Genomic DNA, 22,632 nt, shown 5'->3' with positions numbered 1-22,632 from the left:
CTCTAGAAAGTATAGAATGACAGCACGACTATTAGAGTACCAGGAGCACCCCACCATAAAATACTAAAAACCCAACTCCATGTGTCAAACAGAATAACCAAAAGACATTTCTACATCCTTATTTCAAAAGTATTTTGTTTCCTAATCCTCTATAATTTGACTCACTAGCATGTTTAACAATGTATATAAGCTTCTGCAAAAATAAAAACAATATTTTGGCTTTCTCTATTTTTATATGCATGTACTATGTTTTCCCAGAAAAACCCACATTCGTATGTATGCATTCAAACCTGCTATGTAGTAACACACAACCATGTGCATGTACACACACACGTGCACACACACACACACATACACAAATTGCTTGTCTCAAAAAACTGAATTTCAGTAGCAGAGATGGCAATGACTCCTAAGTGAGAAATACATTGAAAATGAAAGAAATACAAATTCAGGTCATGTCAGGAAGCAGATTTTCCAATGGTGATAAAATTATACCTGAGACAAGACTAAGAAAATGCACTAAAGGCACCGCAAAAAAAGCAAAAACAAAAACAAAAAACAATTTAAATGTCACCCTGGGAGGTACAGGGTATTAACTGTCAAAGAAGCCCGATATCCTACAAGCCCTCTACTTGCTCCAAATATTTACATCTGGAGAAATACATGTTTATTTTAGAATCAGGAGAGCATACTGCTTACATCTTAAAATTTTCAGGAGCCAGCAATTAGTTTAATTATTAACAGAGTTCCCTGACCAAACTATTGCTTCAAAAAAAGTGGTTCCCATGCACATTACGCCCTCCTCTTGGCAATTCCAGGCTGGGTCCTGTGACTGGCACATGGACATCATTGAATAAAAACCACAGTATGTGAGTTAGTATATTGGTGAGGCCTTGCTCTTAAATATAATTTGGCCAGATTTTGGAAATGTGAAGAGAGATCTGACTTGAATGCCAATCCACTCACCTCTCTCTTAACAAGGTATCAATATGGTGCTAAAGGTACTTTCTCAAATATTTTTAATATACTATCCATACTTCCTTAGTTAACACAATTATATAAACAGCTTTAGGAAATTCAATTGGTCTAATTTTTTTAAGCTTAATTTTTATTTAAAAGGAAAAGCATGGCTACACGGTATTTCACCATACACTCACGGTTCAGTAACCATTTTGTTCTGTTTTAGTGAAATATTCTCAGAACAACTGAAACTGAAGCCTAAAATGTTAATGTGGAATGAGAACAAATTTACTTCTTGGTATGGGTACAATTTTTTAAAAATATAAATAATTTTTTATTATGTAGATAATGCTCATTGTAGGAAATTTTTCATTTATTATGCAGGTAATATGCATTGCAGAAAAATTAAGAAATGCAAATGTGCAAAAGAGAAGAAACTAAAAATTACCACTCACCTGATTAAGATAAACACTATTTTCATGTTGGTAAGTATTCTTCTACCCCTATGACTATATGTAATACATACTAGTTACAACTAAGATCTATTTTTCAAATCAAAACAAAATTCAGTTTATTTAAACTAAAAAAAAAAACCCAGTTCACCCATTTCTCCCATCCCTCAAACCCCCTGCCCCAGCAACCACCAGTCTATTCTCTGTATCTTCTGTATCTATGAGCTTAGTTTTTTATCTATACGTTTATATTTTTGATTCCACATATGAAAGAGATCATATGGTATTTGTCTTTCTGTGTCTAACTTATTTCACTTGGCATAATGCCCTTGAGATTTGTCCACATTGTCTCAAGTGGCTAGATTTCATTCTTTTTTATCATGAATTTTATATATATATATATATATATATATATATATATATATATATATATATATATATATATATATAATTTATCAAGTTACCCATCAATGGACACTTAAGTTGTTTCCGTACCTTAGCTATTGTAAATAATCCCACTATGAACATGGATATACAGATAACTTTTCAAATTAGTGTTTCTGTTTTCTTTGGATAAATACCCAGAAGAGAAATTGCTGGGTCATATGGTAGTTTTATTTTTAATTTCTTGAGGAACTAACATATTGTTTCCCAAAATGGCTGCACCAGCTTACATTCTCACCAACAGTGCATGAGGGTTTGCTTTTCTCCATATCCTTGCCAACACATGTTATTTCTAGTCTTTTTGATAACAGCCATTCCAACAGGTGTAATGTGGTATCTCATTGTGGTTTTGATTTGCATTTCCCTGATAATTAATGATGTTGAAAACCTTTTCATCTACATGTACGTCTTCTTTGGAAAAACGTCCGTTCAGATCTTCCACCCATTTTAAAACTCAAGTTGTTTATTGTTTTGCTCTTAGGTTATATGAGTTCTTTATGTATTTTGAATATTAGCTTCTTATCAAACATATGATTTGCAAGTATCTTCTCCCATTTGGTAGATTGCTTTCTCATTTTGTTGATGGTTTCCTTTGCTGTGCAGAAGCTTTTAGCTTGATAGAGTCACTTACTTATTTTTGCTTTTGTTGCTTTTGGTGTCAATTCAAAAAATCATCACCAAAAACTATGTCAAGAAGGTTACTGCTTATGTTTTCTTCTAGTTTTGTGGTTTCAGGTCTTATATTCAAGCCTTCAATTTATTTTGAGTTAATTTTTGTGTATGGTGTAGGATAGTGGTCCAGTTTCATTCTTTTGCATGTGGCCATCCAATATTCCCAACACCATTTATCAAAGAGACTGTACTTTTCCCATTATTCTTGGCCCCTGTTGTAAATTAATGACCATAAATGCATGGGTTTACTTCTGGGCTCTGTATTCTGTTTCATCAATCTCTGTGTCTGTTTTTATGCCAATAAGATTGTTTTAATTACTAAAGCTTTGTAATAGAGTTTGAGATCAGGGAGCATGCTGCCTCTAGCTTTGTTCTTTCTCAAGATTTCTTTAGCTCTTTGAGGTCTTTTATGGTCCCCCCAAAATTTTAAGAGTTTTTTATTCTATTTCTGTGAAAAATGCCATTGAATTTGATAGGGATTGCATCGAATCTGTAGATTGCTTTGGGTAGCATGGTCATTTTAAAAATATTAATTCTTCCAATCATGAGCATGGACCATCTTTCCATTTATGTTTATCTTCTTCAGTCTCTTTCATTAATGTCTTATAGTTTTCAATATATAGGTCTTTCATTTCATTGGTTAAATTTAACCGTAGATATTCTATTCTTTTTGGTACAATTTTAAATAGGATTGTTTTCTTAATTTCTCCTTCTGATATTTCATTACTAGTGTGTAGAAATGCAACAGGTTTTTGTGTATTGATTTTGTATCCTGCAACTTTACCGAATTCACTTATTAGTTCCTACAGTTTTTTGATGGAGTCTTGAGGATTTTCCTACATATGATACCATTAAATTGCAAATAGTGACAGTTTTATTTCTTTGTTTCCAATTTGGGTTTCTTTTATTTATTTTTCTTGTCTCATTGCTCTGGCTAGAACTTCCAATAGTATATTGAATAAAAGTAGTGAGAGTGGGCATCCTTGTCTTGTTCTGGATCTTAGTGGAAAAGCTTATAGCTTTTCACTATTGAGTATGACAAGCTGTGGGCTTGTCATATATGACCTTTATTACACTGAGGTAAGTTCCCTCTATACCCATTTTGTTGAGAGTTTTTATAATAAATGGATGTTGAATTTTATCAGAACTGTTTCTGCATCTACTGAGATGATCATATGATTTTTATCCTGCATTTTGTCAATGTGATAATCACACTGACTGATTTGTGGATGCTGAACCACCTTTGCATCTCTGGGGTAAATCCCACTTGATCATAGTATATTATCCTATTAATGTATTGCTAAACTTTGTTTACTAATATTTTGTTGAGAATTTCTACATCTATGTTCATCAGGGATATTGGCCTGAACTTTTCTTTTCTTGAGGCATCCTTGTCTGGTTTTGGTTTCAGGGTAATGCTAGCCTTGTAAAATGAGTTTGGAATAGTTCTGGTTCAAGATGGTGATGTAAGAAAATCCTGAAATCACCTCCTTCCATGAACACACTGAGTCTATAGCTACATATAGAACAATTTCCTCTTAGAAAAACCTAAAACCTGGCTAAGTGACAAATACATATTGGGCAAATGAGAAGAAAACCACATCCAGGAGGGTAGAAGAGGCTGGGACACAATCTCACTATGAACCCCACCCCTAGTGTGGCATCCCACGACCAGGAGGGAACTCAGAAACTGAAGCTTCTTCCTGAGGAACAAAGGGTTTGGACCATACATTGGACATCCCAACTTCTGAGACATACACTTGAGAAACAAGGCCCCAACCCAGCCGGCTTTGAAAACATAAAACACGGGAATGGAGAGTAATAATGTTGAGCTTTATAGTGGGATCAAACTTAAGTTATTATCAACTTAAAATAGGCTGTTACAGATATAAGTTGTTCTATATAAGACTCCTGGTAACCATAAAGCAAAAACATGTAGTAAATACACAAAAGATAAAGAGAAGGAAATATAAGCATACCACTCAAGAAAAGTCATCAAGTCACAAAGGAAGTGAGCAAGAGAAAAAGAAACAAACAGAGAGGAACTACAAAACAGCCATAAAACAATTAACAAAATGAAAATAATTATCCATAATTAATTTAAATATAAATGGACTAAATTCTCCAATCAAAGAGACAGAGTGGCTGAATGGCTAAAAAAGCAAGATCTATCTATATGCTGCCTACAAGAGACTCACTTTAGGTTTAAAAATACACAGAGACTGAAAGTGAAAGGATGGAAAAAGATATTTCATGTAAATAGAAACGAAAAGAAAGCTGGAGTAGCTATACTTATATCAGACAAAATAAACTTTAAAACAAAGACGGTAATAAGAGACAAAGAAGGGTATTACATAATGATAGAAAGGTCAATCCGGTAAGAAGATATAACATTTGTAAATATTTATGTACCCAACATACGAGCACCTAAATGTATAAGGCAAAAATTAACAGACCTAAAAAGAGAAACAATGGGTCAAAAAAGAAATCAGAAGAGAAATTTAAAAATACCTTGAGATGGGGGAGGGTATAGCTCAAGTGGTAGAATGCACGCTTAGCATACACAAGGTCCTGGGTTCAATCCCCAGTACCTCCTCTAAAAAATAAATAAGTAAGTAAACCTAATCACCTCTCCCTCAAAAAGAAAAAATATACCAAAATTTATGGGATGCAGCAAAAGCAGATCTAAGAGGGAAGTTCATAGTGATAAATATGTTCCTCAAGAAATTAGAAAAGTATCAAATAAGCAACCTAACTTTACCCTTGAAGGAACTAGAAAAGGAAGAACAAATGAAGCCCAAAGTTAGTAGAAGGGAGGAACTAACAAGCATTGAAGCAAAAATGAAACAGAGACTAAAAAGACAATAGAAAAGATCAGTAACACTATGAGCTGGTTCTTTGAAAAGATAAACAAAACTGACAAATTTTAGCTAGATTTACCAGGAAAAAGAAGAGAAAGAACACAAATGAATAAAATCAGGAATGAAGGAGGAGATATTAAACTCATACCACAGAACTACAAAGAATCATAGGAGACTGCTGTGAACAACTGTACACTAAGATATTGGACAACCTAGAAGAAATGAATAAATTCCTAGAAACACAGAACCTATCATGACTGAATCATGATGAAACAGAAAATCTGAACAGACCAATTACTTGTAAAGAGATTAAATCAGTAATCTAAAACCAGATGGCTTGAATGGTGAATTCTGCCAAATGTTCAAAGAAGAATTAATACCAATCCTTCTCAAACTTTTCTTAAAAAATAGACTAAAAATTTTAAACTTTCCCCCTTCTCTATTATAAAAACCATAAATGCTGATTCTAGGTGGTTTTGAAGATATAGAAAATATAGAGAAAAAAAAGGTACCAATAATACTTTTTCTATTTCTGAGAATCCTAAGGCAGCTGGAAACTCATTCAAGTCTCCAGCTGTCACTCTGAGCTGCTATTTTACAAATATTCATTTCCTGAATTTCACCCTACCCCCTTAGCTCATTAGAAAAGGAAAATAAAAGTTGACTATATACTTTGTAGAGGATATTGGCACCACTTTTATATCTCACATTTAGATAAATAAGGTGTAGAGAGTAGGAAAAAGTGGGTCCTTCTCACCACAAATCCTAGTCAACAAATGCTATCTGTAATATATTATAGGGCAGTGCTTGAAGAGATGGATAAACTTTGAGTAATTCACACAATAGATATGCTCAAACTGAATTTTCAACCTCAGAACAAAACCTGCCTGGAGAAGAATATCAAATTCTGGTTGTCCTGGTTGCCCAAGTTTCTCTTAATGTATTTCTAATGACCCAAATCCAAGTTTGAAGTAAAAAATTCTTCCCCTTCTGGACCTTAGCCATTCTTCTCCTCATATTATTCCTTGGACTTCCCTGAAAAGTCTTTTGTTGCTGTCTTAGGCAATCACCCAGAATCGTAAGTGCTGTAGGCCCAGGAAAACTTAAATCTTAGTGATAATCTTGAATATGTTATTGAACAACTAAAAGCCATTTACTTAATGGAAAGCATTACAATGCATGATACCATTCCAATCAAGGTTTAATTCATTTGAAGGCAGATTTTCAACTTTTAAGAGCATACGCCTGTGTTTTACTTATAAAAGGAGTCACTACAGTTAAATTCCACAGGAATTTTAAAACATCCATCTATAGCCAACCCTGATATTGTTTTACCACTCTGATACCGGTTACCTTTCTGGATTCTTTGGTAATATTTTTAGCCAACAGGGTCTAACAGAGACATGATCTTAATGTCCTGAACTCTGGAAAGCTGTGGTGAAACTGGGAATTTGGACAGCATTCTAAAAAGGTAACCTGAGATGCCTCTTGGTGTGTGTGTGGGGAGGGGGAAGACAAAGAGCAAATACATGAATTAGGGTTTCATTTACACCTCTGGTTATAAAATAGATGTTTTGTCTTGATTAAAACCATTAGCGAGCACAAGTGGGGAAAATGTGTTTGAATGTGATACGGTTTGAATTTCTCACATCTAACCATTAATCAGAACTAGGGACAAGAGTACTATGGGCACACAGAAGAACCCAGACAGAACCAGGACTGTCTGGTTAAAGGTTCTAGCTGGTTTCATAGTAAAGGGGAAGTTATGATTGTTATAGAAATCACCATATCGTATTTACGTGTAGTTTCAGTGCTATATTGAGTTTATAATGAATTTTCTATGGTTCTTACTACAAAGTATGGGCTCAGTCATTCTCAACACTCTTCTTGTCATCTTCATAAATTCCTATGCTAATGAACCCCTTTAAGTATTGTTAAACAGAAGATACCTGAATTGGGGTGGATTGTATCAGACTGTTTAGAATTCAGATTCTGTAAATTGTCCCTCATTGCAGGATTCTGTCTTAATAAGGCCTATTTCTATAATGAAATGAAAATTTAACCTCCTAGAATTTCTTGTAAGGAAAGCTTCTTTGACAGGAACACTTCAAAACCATGAGAGGTGAAAGCATAAGATGCTAAGGACATGTTTAGTAACAAAAGATGGTTTATGAACTACAACGGATTAGGAGAGCACTTTCCATCCCTCCTAAGGAGAAGGACACAGAGAAGAGTGAGCAAGGATACTGCTGGGGAGGAGGGTGTAGTACAGAGAGAGAAAAGCCTCAGATCTTGGACTGGGAGGGTCTCTAGAGAACAGAGGTATCTAATACAGACTTATGCTCCTTGTTTAACAAGACGTGCGTGTGTGTGGGGGGGGGGGGTGGAGAGGGAGGTGATACAGATCTCCTCCATGTCCTCACCCCTTACTAAAATCAATATTGTTCACCAGTTCTTTTGTGTTCATAGATTCTTCCCTCTGGGCTCCAAATCTGGGTTGCAATGGGGCAAAATCGGAGATGGCACAGACACTGAAACTGAAGGACAAAGGGGCAGTTGACATTTGGGTTATTATAATATGGCTATTGCTACTGCTAATAATTATTATTATTTTAATATGAAGCATACTAACATCTGTAAACAAGAAATAAAACCTAATAACTAAAATTATTCATCTCAATAGAAGGGTAATTGACACCATAATTCACAGATCTGCTGATTCTTTTTGTGCCTTAGTCAGTGGCAACATTTACTTCTTGAGCTTATGTGAAGGCCAGTGTTACAAACAAGGAGTGCCTTCCCCCTCCCCTGAGAGAAACAAATGGCACCATCAGTAATAGCTAGGGGAGGGTCAGGCTTAAAAAAGGGGCTGACTATCTAAGGAATAGAAGAGATGGTACAGGCAAGGCCCTGCCATCAGCATCCAACACCTAATAAACACTTAAGAAATGTGACCACTTAGTAGTAGTAGTAGAGACACATAAGTCCTTCTACCTGCTTCTGTCTCTAAAAGGAAGGTTTTGCCCTTATCTTTGACACAGGGACTATTACTTCAAAGACCAAGGGAGACAGGACTGAGCAAGAGATGACGCCTGACTCTGAAGAATCTATCGACAAGTTGACGTGGGGTCCACCTCTGTTCCCAACTAGCTTCTTTTTCTCTCCACCTTTAAGTCTGGCTGAAGAAAGCCTACAGCATTTTTGGCAAATAGATTGAGGTCTCTGGGTTCCAAATGCATCTTTGATAGATGCCTCTAACTGCATCAAACTGGCAGGTGCATTTCTCTTGGCATTTAATGCTAATCTCCCCTGTCATCTAGGCATAAATAACTACATAACCATGTCATGAGGCCCCAACACAAATACACCAGAAGTTTTAATTATTCTCCAATGACAATGTCTTACATAAAGTCAGAGAAATGAAGACCCAGTGACTCTGTGTGGGGACTCACGCTATCCTCAGAACAGCCAGGGCATTGTTTTTGTCCTGCGTCAGGCGGGGAGCCTCGAGGAGGTGATCAGTCTCCTCTTCTATCCACTTGGACAGAACCTGAATACCCTAACCTAACTATGGATGCTTCCTGGGGCTCCTACCTCATTCGGCCGTGTTGCTTGGTGAGTTGGTCCGTCCCTCCACTGAGTCCAGTTGGGGCACAGCTGCGCGGAGGACTGAATCACCTCCACAAAGAATGACCCGGAACATCGTCGGGTGGCATGCCTCCTCGTTCGCTTTTGGAGCTCCCAACCTCCAGGCGGTTACTCCGCCGTCCAGGTGGCTCAAGGGGCCGGTGGTGTGGTTGGAATCTCGCTGAGGCCTCCAGAAATGTTGCGGAAAAATGTGTTACAGCTTGGTGTTACAGCTCAGTGTTACAACTCATTGTACAGCAACCTGGATCCAGACGAGAGACCAAGCAGCACTCAGAGACTCGTAGAACTCAGGTTTATTACGCCAGCGGGCCCGAAGGCGTTAACACTTCAAGCTCTGGAACCCGTCTGTAGATTTACACAGACCTTTTATAGGCTGCCAGTTTTACACTTTGCAACATCATATGCAAATAAAGTATAACAGAAGTTGACCGACCAGGATCAAGCTTTGTAGAAATAGACCAATCAGGAGTTCGCTTCATGCAAATGAAGTACTACAAATGGACCAATCAGAAGTTATAGAATTGGGCCAATCAGAAGTGAGAGTAATAACCAATCAGGAGTGAGAGTAATAACCAATCAGGATTGAAGGAAATAACCAATCAGAAGTAAGCTCAGGGAACCAATAGAATTCTAGGTGTAAGTTAGACGCTTTAGAGGCAAAAAGTGAGATAAAACCTCTGGGCCAGGGAACCAGACGGTGCTGGGAGAGCAGTGGCCCTGCCTAGGGGTCCTGCCAGTCTTTTTATGGGGCTTCCCACCTCAAAGGAACAAGATCAAGATCCCATACCCAGTTTGGGTGCATGAGACAGCACTGCACCATAGGGTTGGTCCAGAGAAGGGATGATTTCATAATGGAACTGCCTGCAGCATTGCTCCATCCTCTGGGGGCACATGAATGATAATTATAAGCTCAAGCTGCAGAAGCAGAAAAGCCTGGGTTCAAATCTCAGCCTGCTGCATCCTCACTGTTTCACCCTAGGCAACCCCTCTAATCCTCAAGTTCCTCATCTGTAAACAGGGATCATAACCATGCACATGGCATAAGGTTCTTGTAAGAATTAAGCAAGATATCTATGCAAAGCACTTAACACGATATAGAGTATACAGTGAATGCTCAACAAATATTAGCAACACCGAGAGAAATGCAGAGAGAGCTCCATGTTGCATCCTACTGCAGAGCACAGGCTGCTATGAGGGTCCAGGTGTCCTTCCGCTCACCCAGGACCTGGTTGGGTGAGTCCAAAGAAGAGTATCTAATCTCCCTCCTTTGTTTAAGAGCAAACATAGAGGACAAACACTTAAAATAAAGAAACACAATTGCTTTAGATTTCACAAATTCAAAAACAAACCCCTGTCAGTTCATTCAACATACAACATTTATACAGGCACACCTTGTTTCCTTGGGCTTTTGCTTTACTGCCCTTCAAAGATACTGTGTTTTTTAACAAATTGAAGGTTTGTGGCAACAAGCCTATATGCACCATTTTCCCAGCAGCATTTGCTCATTTCATTTCTATACATCACATTTTGGCAATTCTTGCAGTATTTCAAACTTTTAAATTATTCTTATATCTGTTATGGTGATCTGGGATCAGTTATCTTTGATGTTACTACTTTGACTTGCTGAAGGCTCAGGCGATGGTTAGCATTTTTTAGCAATAAAGTGTTTTTTAGTTAAGGTATGTACTTTTTTTGGGACACAATACTATTGCACACTTAATAGACCACAGTAAAGTATAAACATAACTTTGATATACAATGAGAAACCAAAACATTCATGTGACTTGCTTTATTTCAGTATTTGCTTTATTACAGTGGTTTTGGAACTGCAATATCTCTGAGATATGCCTATAAATCCAGGGACTGACATAATCTGATTTCAGAAGGTTAGCCTTTTCAAAGCAACAGCCCAACAACCAAAAATAATTAAAAATAAATCAAATACTTTATTTAGGTTCTTCAGAGTCTATCAAAGGCAGATTCATAAATAATCCACTGACGTACTTCTCAGTGTCCCTTTGCTTTCCTCTTGAACTTCAACACACTCTACTGCACTGCACTATACCCCAGCTGCACTGGAACTTCTCTCTTCACTGCCCCAGAGCTCTGTACCCACAGGGCCCAGCGGCTCTGCTATCTCTCCATCCCCTCATCCCAGTGTGGCTCTTTACAAGTCAGCTTTGCCTCTCCCAGGGAGCAGGACTCTGTCCTGCTTAGAAGTGGGCAGAAGAGGTAAAGCTGAGCTGAAACGTGATTCTCTTTAGTGGGCACGGGGAAGGGGGCAGATCTGCAGAATCACGTATATGGTTTTTGCCTCTGCACATGCGAAATACAAGAATATCTCACTGTACCTCTCTTCTTCCTCATTCTTAATTCATGACTTTATTCACAAAGATAGAAAACTTCACTACTCTAAATTAGGAATGTATGTTTCCTATCTTTCCTTTGCCTTGTCTTTAAAAAAGAAAAAGGTCATTAAAATGTTAATGTAAATCTGTTACTAAAACCCCACTGAGAAAAATCACTGAAGAAAGATGGAAAAGAAACTACAAGGAATGATAGCCAAGGTGCTGCCAAGCAGCTGATCTATTTTCATAAAACACTTGATACATAAATGGCATTTGTCTAATGTAAAAGAGACTTCCCTCCCCTCCCCCAACACAGGAAGGGCAGAGAAATGTAGAACAGCGGTAACTGTCAGGTGTCTAGATATGGGGCCACTGCCCTCTAGTGTGTACTTTAAAATTTGCAAAATACCTTTATCCTGGTAAATCAGAGATCTTTACCCCAAAGACATAGAAAACAGAATAAAAGATGAACCCTTGTTGAACTATCTAACAGAATCACTTAAAAATAATGTAAATGATTAAAAGAGTGAGATTTGATGGCTTCCTGCCACCTTACTATCTGTTCCCACACTCTTATCAGGGTCTTTCTGGGCCAACAGATTGCCAAAAGCACAGAAGAGATATTAAAAATATTTGACAAATGGTGTGGCACAGCCATCAGCATCCAGAACAGATGCCTGCAAAATGCCAGCTGGCAGGGGTGCAGGGATCCCTGCAGGGCCAGCATTCACCCTTTAAGAGATTGGATCATGGGAGAGCCCAGGGTTCCTGGGAGAGGGCATCAGGTAGCCAGGAAAGGAGGGGGCCTGGCCCAGAAGAATTAGGACGCCAATATTTGAACAAATGGTTGTCTGTACTAGAGTGTTCTGGCTGAACATTAGCTCATAAAAGAGATTAGATTACATCAGAGCAGCAACCCAGTACCACCTAGTAGGGCAGAAGAGTGACCCAAAGTCCAATAACAAAGACCCCAAGGAGAGATGAGGGGGGGCCCTCGTCTCCCACAAGTAGCTGTTTCTTCTCCTACCAATGACAAGAGACATCGCCCAGTGCAGAGCACAGGCATGGTGGTGTCAGTGCTGGGCTGTCAGGACACTGCCCTCTAGTCTCTGTTCTCTTTCTTCCTGTGTAATATTAAGCGGATGGTTTGATCTGGGCCTCCATTCCCCCATTTTTAAACTAAGAAGTTAGATCTAGGTATTTTTTAAGGGCCCTTTTGTCTCCCGGTAGAAATTATTATCCATTATTTATTTGGTATTTCCAAATAAATTCTATGTACCAGATTATTTATCATAAATTTATTGAAGTATAGTCAGTTATAATGTGTCAATTTCTGGTGTACAGCATGTTTCAGTCATACATACATATACAGATACTCATTTTCATATTTTTCATTATAGGTTACTACAAGATACTGAATATAGTTCCCTGTGCTATACAGAAGAAACCTGTTGTTTTATATATAGTAGTTAGTATTTGCAAATCTTGAACTCAGGGGAAAAAAGAGTACCTCCCTAAGGTGGCTTGGAATTCAAGATTAAATAGCATCTGAACAGGGGAAGGGTTGGAGTGTGCAGGACTCTCAGGGGAGAGTAAAGGATCTTTAGGAAACATGAATGGGCCCACAGAAGAATAGGTGAGAGATGTGCTAGTTTGTGACAAAGCCTGTCAGGGTGTGGTGCTGACTTTCATTCTCCTCTCCTGTGATAGAAGTCAATCCCTGGTTGATGAAACTCCCAGGAAGGGCCTCTGTGACAACTGAGTTCCTTTTGGAGGATCAGTTTTTAGGCTGATAAGGGGAGTTCAAAGAAAGCTTCCTCCAGCAATTGCTGCTTTTCAAGTGCCTGCTGATCAAAATAATCTAAAGACCAAAACTGCATATTTTAGGGTGGCATGTCCTAAACTCCTACAGTCATATTTTGGGTGGTATATTCTGCTACCTTTCTGTCATAAACAGTAAGCCGAACAAGGCTACTTGATGATTTATTTTGAAATTCACCTTCACTCACTTGGAAGTGACAATTCAAGATTCTGAGAAGGTCTATATTCTAGACCTTTCCATAGCTACTCTAAAAATCCAACATTTCCTTTGTACTATCCTAATTTTATGAAAATCTTAAAGTTGATAAGCATGCCCCATGCCTAAGAATTCCTTGTTCTTTGATTCTGAACAACATCCAGAAGAGGGTGCTGGCAGAACAATCAACCACGCTCTGACCCCAAAGCCAGGACACAGCCTCTTGACCAAAGGTTTCAATAAGGTAACCCCAAGTGTGGCAAGGGCCGTAATGATCATAGCATTATATTAGGATCATTAGCATCACATCACCTAATACTACAAAAGGGCAAGTGGAAAGTATCTTATATTAAAAGCAATTCAGGGATACAGAGAAAAATTGGTGAAGACCTTTTAAATGAGGGAAGATTTGGGGAGACAATGACTTTAATTTTTTGTCAACATTCTATATTGGTTCAAATATCTGATATATTCTGCATGACCTTTTTTTATAGCATAATCAGTCATACTTGCTTAATCATCATCAATTAATTAATATTTTTCTCAATAAAACTTAATAAACCTGGTAATGTATACTCTAAAAAAACCAAGGAGCATGGCTGAAAGAATCTATGGAGCAACTGATATTTTGTTCAAGAATTTATCAGTGCTGTAGCTAGAAAATAAAACTTCAGTTGTGTTTTATGCTTTATAATAGTAAAATATGTCACCACTCAGAATCTATAACATTATTATTTATCCTTGCATTCTTCCCTGAAATATACATATTTGGGGAGAAAATCTATCAGGCAACAGGCAGTACATTTTTCCTAAGGCGTCTCTTCTTTACTAAACCAAAGTGTGTCATTTTGCTTTGCTGACAGCTTTAGGGATAGGATGTAGACAGCGTGGTACTAAGTCATTTAGCTAAGCTGGAACTATGCTTCCCAGAGTTCTCTCCCCAAATGGCTCTGTATGGCCAGGAGAGACATTCTATGTGAAGTTCAGACGATATACTTTCTATGCTCTGAAAGTTGCTGCAATCTGCTGCTTACCTACTTGAGGTATCAAAACTATAGCAACCCCAACTCCCTGGGTCTCCTCCTTCAGCTTCTTTGAGTCCTGGGCCAAAGATGTGTGTAGTTTGCTGATAATGGGTGCCAGCTCTCCTGTGGGTCACCTACAGCACTGAGGCTGACATGGTTAAGAGACACAAGTGAGCTCCAGTTTGTCCTCGTGGGTCCCAATTTGTGGTCACGCATTCCCATTCGTCCTTGCTGTCCTCTACATCCAGATATCCTTCTTATCTCCTGATCTGACAGAGCTGTATAGTAACTTCAGGCTCAACATAGATGCGGAGTTCACAGCCTATCACAGATTGTTCCACCAGCTCCCACGTTTGTGGAGGTCTACCTCTTACGGTAAATCCTTTACTCTATATCATGTTTAGCCATTCTGCTTCTCAGATAAAACTCTCATCGCTACAAGTTTCTATGTACATCATCTTATTGCCTTTGCTTTTTGAATAGTTAAGCCTCAAAGTGATAACATCCACTGTGTTCGGTAGAAGTAGAAGACAGGTATTTGGTAGTAGAAGAAGAGAAAGAATGCTTAAAAAGGTAAATCTGGTAGGTAGGACGGCAGGACACTGGAGGCAGGAGGGACAATGGAGGCAGGAGGGACTTCTGGTTCTGTCGTGCTCTTTCCTGCCTGCTCTTCTGGTGTGTGGAGGCCAGTAGCACAGGACATCTAGTGGCGCTCCTCCCCAGTAAGTTTCAGTGGCACCATCTGGGGGACTTCTCAGTGGGTTTTGTTACCACTCTAGTGGGCAGCTTCCCAGTGAATTCCTTTGTGGGCACCTTCTTAGTGATAACCCACTGGGTGGCATCCCAGCCAGTTGGGCCAACACTCCAGAAGGCTGGCTTCCTGCTGCCAACCCTGACCTGCGGCATCTCAGGGAATTTCCTGGCCTTCTGGGGGCCCAGGCGCTCCTTTTCAGCGGGGTCTGAATCTCAGCCCTGGGTGAAGGAAGGGCCCTCTTCCAAGTATGTGCCTTCCTCGGGCACTCTGACTCAGCTCTAGAGGGCCTGATTGCTCTTCCTATAGTCATTAGATTCCCTTTACTCCTCGTGGGTAATCTCTTCCTAACAGTTAACAATTTTTTATGTTAAGATTTCCCTGTGTGAATTACTGTGTGCTTTCTGTCTCCTAACTGGGCACTGATAAAATGTCTTTTGCTCTTAGTAGCTGCTTTAAGAAACACTCCCAAGCCCCAGCATTTAATTTTATTAGTTCAGGATTTGTTTTAGAAGGAACATAAATTACTTTTAATGCGATTATGTAAGTGAAGGGATTGCCCAAATGTGCAGTTTAGAGAGACTATTTGCTTTCTTTGGCCACTTATAAGGGGTATTTCTCAAACTGGGCTCAACGGGCCCTTGCGAGCAGACCCTGAGTCAACTATTGCTATGAAACAAACCTCCCTAAACACAACAGTTAAAACTATGGTCATTTACGATTCCTCATATATTTGACAGCAAGACTCCAAAGTCAAATGACAAATGGTGAAGATACAGAAAAAGATGAAGAACCGGGTTTCAAAAGGCGCTCTACCAGAGGGTCCAAGGACATAATCAAGGTTCCGTGAGTTTAAATAGTATTTTAAAACTGCGTATTTTCAATTCGGTGAGAAAATAAAGGATGGAATCACTGCCATAGACTTTAAGTGCCTGCATTGGCATGCATGGTCTGGTTCTCATCAAGGATCATCTTAAGTGAGTGTGTACTTTATTTGTTAATTTGTGAAGTTATAGCTTTTTAAAAAACTTACTCTGTGTATCCCAATGAACAGCCACCATCATTAATTATGTGTTTATTATAAGCTTTTATAGATATATAACATTGATAAGAGAAATTTTCACATATTGAGGAATGGAGAAGTCATTCTGGCTTATACATGAGTTAACTTGAATTTTATGCTAACTAAAATACCCTGTTTGTGGCCTATCAAACATACATTGTACATCTGCTTTAGTTATTAAGGAAAAGACTGTGTTGACCAGAAGTCAAGAATGTCCATGTTAAAAAATAAAGACTAAATACCTCCCTTCCTGGGACACCAATCGATGACAAGACTCCCTTCCCAGGTGCCAAAGCTATATTGACTCACAGTGTATGTGCTGATCTGTTTTTTGAAAACTTTAAGGAGTGCATCCCTGACTTGTTTAATGTTCTTTGTTCTGACAAGATATAAAAGTGTGCTGAAAACCCTGCTTCTCTGGAGCAGTTCCTTAGAGTTACCAGAGAGGCTGTCTTCTGGGGTATCATCTCAGTTTGGCTCAGATAAAACTCTTTTCTATTTCTACTATAGATTGTTTATTGATTATTTTTGTTGACAACATACATACAGAAAAGTGTATAAACTGTACATGTATAGGTTGTGACTTTCAATAAAGTGAACCCTCCTGTGTGAGTGTTTAAGGGAGTGTTTCTCAAAGTGGCCTCTGCAGAGGCTGTCACAGGCAGAGTTCCATCAGTTCCAAAGCTTCACCAATAATACACAGAGAAGCTTTTCCTCTGACCAGGAAAGAAGAGGAAACAGAACAAAATCGAAGCAGTTACTGCAGAGGCTAAGAATGGAGGAGTCACACACAGAGATAGGTAATAGCTAACTCTTGCAGGTTTCACCAGCAGGTTTGCTACAGAAAACTGGTGGGCCACAAGCCCTGAACCCTTCAGAGCCAGTGCCACTAAATCATGATCAACGTGTAACCCTGATTTTTGCTCTAACTCATGCTGCTATGGCTCTGTCTGTCTTGAAAAATGCTGAGCTGATAACGTACAAAGAAAAATTCAACTTGTTATAAATTATGTGTAACAGCATAGCCTAAGTCCAGGCCTGGGCCAGAGAAAGATGGCATATTTGCTGCGGCTGCCGAGTGCCTAGTCTCCTGAGTGCGCAGAAGGGCGAGAGGAGGACAGTTAACTGTTCTACTCAAACTGAGCAACAACAACCTTGAAGAGTGGCCAAGTGACAAACAGTGCAATAACTATGGGTGCTTTTATAGACTTTATGAGACGTAGTCACACCCTAGTAGTGATTGTGTGTGTATGTTTAATAAATTTTTTATTTTATGATAGTCCTAGATTTACAGAAAAGTTGCAAAGATGGGACAGAGAGTTCTCGCATACCTTATACCCAGTTTCTCCTATTACGAACATCTTCCATTATTATGGTACAGTGCCACAATTAATGAATCAATACTGGTAATATTATTATTAAGCAAAATCCATAATTTATCCATGTTTCCTAGTTTTTACCTAATGTTCCATCCAGGGTATCACATCACATTTAGTTGTTATATATCTTAGGATCCTCCTAGCTGTGACATTTACTCTTTCTTACACTTTCCTGGTTTTCGAAGTCCTTGACAATTTCAAGGAGTACTGGCCAAGTATTCTGTAGAATGTCTTTTCATTGGGCTTTGTTGGATGACTGTATTTTAATTATTGCTGGCATATTTAGGATTGTTAGTTCCTTCAAACATGTCACCAGAAGTGTCAGAATTAGCAAATGTGCCTCAGACACAAAAAGCCTGAAAACCACTGGTCTACCTCAAAGCAGACTGTAGATATACATAAATGAAGTTGTCAAGATGCTTATTCCACCTTTAGTTTCAAATTCCAGTTTCAAAAAGCAAGGTAGGTTTACAGACCTTTCACACAGTGGTTGGATAGCAATCTTAATTTATAAACTATGGGCATGTCACCCAAAATGACCCAGGCCATCAGCCCCTCACCCTTGGTCCCCAGCTCCAACTTAGAAGGGAAGACAGGAGCTTTTCAGTCCAAGGTCATATGGTAGTGATTCACCCTGAGGTAAAAGGGAAGTTTCAACTAAGCATAAAGAAACTCTAAGTTATTCACGGTTTCAACGGAATATGTTTTTAAAGTACAGGCAGAAACAATGATCCAACTTTCAATAAAATATTTTCTTCTTTGTTTTTCAAATGAGTGAAGTCCAAATTAGGGAACACAAAGGATTATATCCTACTAATTTGTAACATCTGGTACCAGAAAAGCAGTGAAGCCGTTAGTTACAGCTATTCTAGTAATTAAATCTGTACAAGGTACAGACTTAAAACACTTTGATGACTCAGCTCTTACTAGTGAGAGTGAAGTCACCAATCACAAGTGTTTGGAGCACTTAACATTACTGGCAATGCTGGAAATGGTACAATGTTGAATTCAATAAAAGAAGACAATACCTGCCATGTCCCCTGGAGCTCAAAATTTAAATATTTATATTGGAATACACACAGGCCTAAAGATGTTTTCTGTGAACCAGAAAGTACTCACCGTGTTGGCCAGCTCTAGATAGCTTCCTCCTACAGAGTTGCCAGAATGTGGGGACTGTGTGAGCAGCTTGTGGAGAGCAGCAGCGTGCTGGTGCAGAGAGCTCCCGCCACAGTCTAGAAGCTTCTGTAGAGCTGACTGACCCTGTAAGTCCGGGCTCTGGAGGTCCCTGGCACCCGAGTCGTATTCCCAGCTCTCTCTGGCTGCTGATAAGGCACCTAGGTCCAGGAGAGGCAGGGAAGAAAAAAGAGATGTTTCCTTCACTAGCCTGTGGGTGGCCAACAGGCAATGACTTGGAACCTCCTAACTCTGCCATGTGCCAGTGCCTCAGAACACATGTGGCGCCCAGGCTGCATGCTGAGCACTTTCTCCTTCAAACTGACACATGGGGAGCCTGCAGATAAAAGCAGTTTTAGGCAAAGTATTCAGAAATAACGATCCAATGGATATGTGCCCCACCTCCAAACAGCAATGTTTAGCAAAAAGCACTGAAGAGCCAAGAAAAGGGAATCTGGACCAGCACTACAGCTGTCTGTGATTTACACAGTGTTACTGTATGATCAGCCTCCTTACTGTAGTCCCTTTTACCAGCTAAGGAGGAAGGAAGGAAGTGAAAAGACAGAAAATTAGATATGGCACTTTACCATAGTTTTCTAGTGTCGATGTACTTTTACCTGGAAGAAGCTACAGGAAGCCAGTTAAGTGTAGTCACGCGGCTGAGCTCAGAGCAACAGAATGTGAACAGAAGTGAAGAGCACAGCTTCAGAGCCTGGCTCATAAAAGTCCTGGGTTTTTGATTCTCCATGCCCTGTGCCTCTGGCTGGTTCAGATGGGCGTGGTACCCTTGGGAACCCCGTGGTACAGATGGCGAAGCCACAAGTTGGAAGATGCCTGGCTCCCTGAGTTACCTCCTGCAGGGGGGCTGCCTGCTGAGCCGAGGCACCATCTTCACTTTGTATGATTAGGAAAGAGAAACTTTTGTGTTTGATTCACTATGTATTTTTGGTTTGTGAGGGCAGCTAGCATTACTTTAACTATCACAGCAGATTAGAACCTAATAAAAGATGCTAATCATTATATTAGCATGGGGAAGTACAATGAAAAGTAGACCTAGAGAAGGCATATCTCACCCGACTGCCCCGAGAGGGATGGGAGATGTCCAGGGAATGCTTACTGGAGGGAAGAGCCCGATGCTTCACTTGCCACCTTTGCTAGAAAAATGAGATTTTGAATAAAGCTTGCTTCTTTGTGTTGCTCACTTCTGAGCCCCTCGCATATGCAGCTGGTTAGTGGATCCTGGCTTACATGCCTGTCTTAGCTGCAAGGGAGGCTGGGAAGTTTGTTTTCTGGCTTCCACTTTGAGGAGGTAGGATTTGTAAGGTGAGATCCTTCCTAAACGTAGGAAGAGTATTCAGAAGGCCTGGGCAGCCAGCAAACAAGACAAAGGTCTACACACAGGCACTGTGCTGGGTACTGGGGACATAGCAGTGCACACAGTGAACTGCACTCCCTGTCTGTGGAGCTTTCATTCTGCTGGGTCTTTAATACATGACTTTTAAATATATAAAAAGGGATTCATTAAAATTACAATTTTTACTATGAAAAGGGAACATAAACAGATTACTCTACAATTTACTTGCATATAATTACGTAGAGCAAACTACAAATTATGTAAGTGGGTTCTGACATGAATTTTCCACCTCCCTGTACGGGGTACTGGTGAATTTCATCAATGTCATTAGAAAAACTGTCGTTTTCTGCAGCCACGCCAGATGGTTTTCCTCTGCTGCTCATGTTCTGCTGATCTTCTTCAGTCAGTCTGACCTAACGCTCTTTTCGTCCAGTGCTGTATGGCTGGGCGACATGTCTTTGTGTCAAAGCAGACAATTTTGTTACTATGTTTGCAATTGCCCGAAGTTTATTTTAATAGTAAAAGCTATCCGTTGGACTGCAAGGGAGGTTTTGCTTTCCTTCAACATGGACTCCAAAATGCCTGCTCTGCCTCCTCCCGCTCCTCTGAATGCTCTCTGTCTAACCAGCTGCCTCACGCTTTCTGTCCCGGCCCCGGAAATGTGTGCCAGAAAGACTGGCTGAGCTTGGAGCTGAAAACAGGCTGAATCACTGATGGCCTTACAGCTCATACATCAGACATCTAAGCGTACGGTAGGGCCCTGGCCTTTCATGTTTCACCGCAGTATCACCCGTACCTTGCACAGAGCCTGTGACATTTCAGGCATTTAACATACATTTACTGAATGGATTCCTGGATTATTTACAGTGGTAGTAGGCCAGGGTTTTACTTCCTAAATGGGAAAAGCAACATGGAGATTAATTTTAAAAATCAAAATAAATTTTACACTTAGACTTTTTCTTTATGCAACTCAAGAGATTCATTTTCAAATAATGAAATATATTTCTGGGATAAGACAGCCCAAGGAAGCTTCATTTGAATTTATTATGCTGTATTAACAGTCCCAAACCCAGTTTCTGGCAGAGTCATATAATCAGGTTAGCCAAGCTCCATGTTAATCAGCAAGATCAAAAGGCCCTCACACTATTACCGTAACAATTTTTGCTCAAGTGATGCTGAGAACTCAGATCCTCTGCTAAGGAGCCCAGGCAATCATATTAGCATCCACTTTAATGGACCAGAAAAAGGGAAGTACATTTTCAAAAAATGCAGTAGACTATTCCCATTACCCTCTTTTAATCTGTCTTCAAATTAGATATTTCTGGATAAAACCCAATATTCCTGAGGCAAAATTAGTCATTTAATTGGGAAGAACTCACTGAAGAACTTCAAAATGCAGGTCTTCCTTTCGCCCTTTGAAGCATGATGGTACCTGATGTCTCTAGGCTCACTGTCATGCCAGTCTCTCTTCACTCCCTTGCTAAGCTCAAAGGAGCCTGTTGACCATGGGCAGATGGCTGTGTTTTCTTATCCTTAGCATGACACCATTACATCTATACTGTCCCCCAGGCTCTCTAGGCTATCTGGTATCTCTTTTATAAGGGCACGAATTCCATCATGAGGGCCCCATCATCATGACCTCATCTAACTCTGCTCACCTCCTGAAGGCCCATCTCCAACTACTATCACATGAGGGGACAGGGCTTCAACATATGAATTATCGGGGGAAACAAATATTCAGTCCATAACAACCACTGAGCAGCTGCTCTCCAGGCCCACAGGGAAAGTAACTGTATGGCATTGCTTTAAATACCCAAGACCAAAGCACTCCCTGGGCCTAGAGGTCTCTGTGCACACAGAACCAAAGGAGGCCACAATATCTGCCACCATAATCCTACAGGGTGCTTGCTCTGAAGTAAGAGGTAAGATATATTCTTTTTTTTAAACTAAATATTTAATGTTTAAAGGTGGTCGAACACAGATTCCAACTGTTTCTCTTATCAGAAAAGCACAGGAAACAAGTGGCAATTTGACATGTTTATAAAATACATTACTGGGAAAACCCTGCTTTCAGAGAGCATGCTGGAACAGAAAATCTGCCAAGCCCTGAGATCCTTGCCCTGCTGGGTTCTTGGCAGCTACATGCTAGGATTTTAATCCCATTTTCAAAGTGCCACCCAGGTTTGGTTCCAAAGCTTGCAATTACTGTGCTTATTTACCAAAGGCACCATGCCACCTTCCCATGGGCCAAGCCTCCTGTGAGAATAAAGCAAACCAACATGGAACTCCTGAAATTCACCTTACAGATACTCAAAACAATCATGACAACTAACATCTATTCAAAGCCACTAAGGACCAGGTACTGTTCTAAGAATCTTGCATGTATTACCTTATTTAGATCTACACACAGTCTATGAATAAATAATCCATTTTTCCATTTTTAGAAAAAGACATTTTCCCTCTTTCAGCTTCATTTTGTAGACTT

At 39.6% G+C, this 22,632-nt stretch overlaps 1 protein-coding gene across 2 annotated transcripts in view; it reads right to left on the bottom strand.

Moving 5' to 3' along the window:
- Positions 1-22,632, bottom strand: part of MCC (MCC regulator of WNT signaling pathway) — a 387,851-nt gene that overhangs the window by 259,659 nt on the left and 105,560 nt on the right. The window contains exon 5 of one of the 2 annotated variants that reach the window (XM_010987516.3): positions 18,740-18,954. In XM_010987516.3, coding sequence (XP_010985818.3) covers positions 18,740-18,954 — 215 coding nt within the window. Of the gene's footprint in view, positions 1-8,983; positions 9,121-18,739; positions 18,955-22,632 lie in introns of those variants that run through there. The other variant, XM_064483092.1, reaches the window with a different exon arrangement.

The sequence above is a fragment of the Camelus dromedarius genome, chromosome 3, assembly GCF_036321535.1.
Source record: "Camelus dromedarius isolate mCamDro1 chromosome 3, mCamDro1.pat, whole genome shotgun sequence".
Taxonomy (NCBI): domain Eukaryota; kingdom Metazoa; phylum Chordata; class Mammalia; order Artiodactyla; family Camelidae; genus Camelus; species Camelus dromedarius.
The sequence above is the reverse complement of the archived record's forward strand: the minus strand, read 5'-3'. Positions and strand labels throughout refer to the sequence as shown.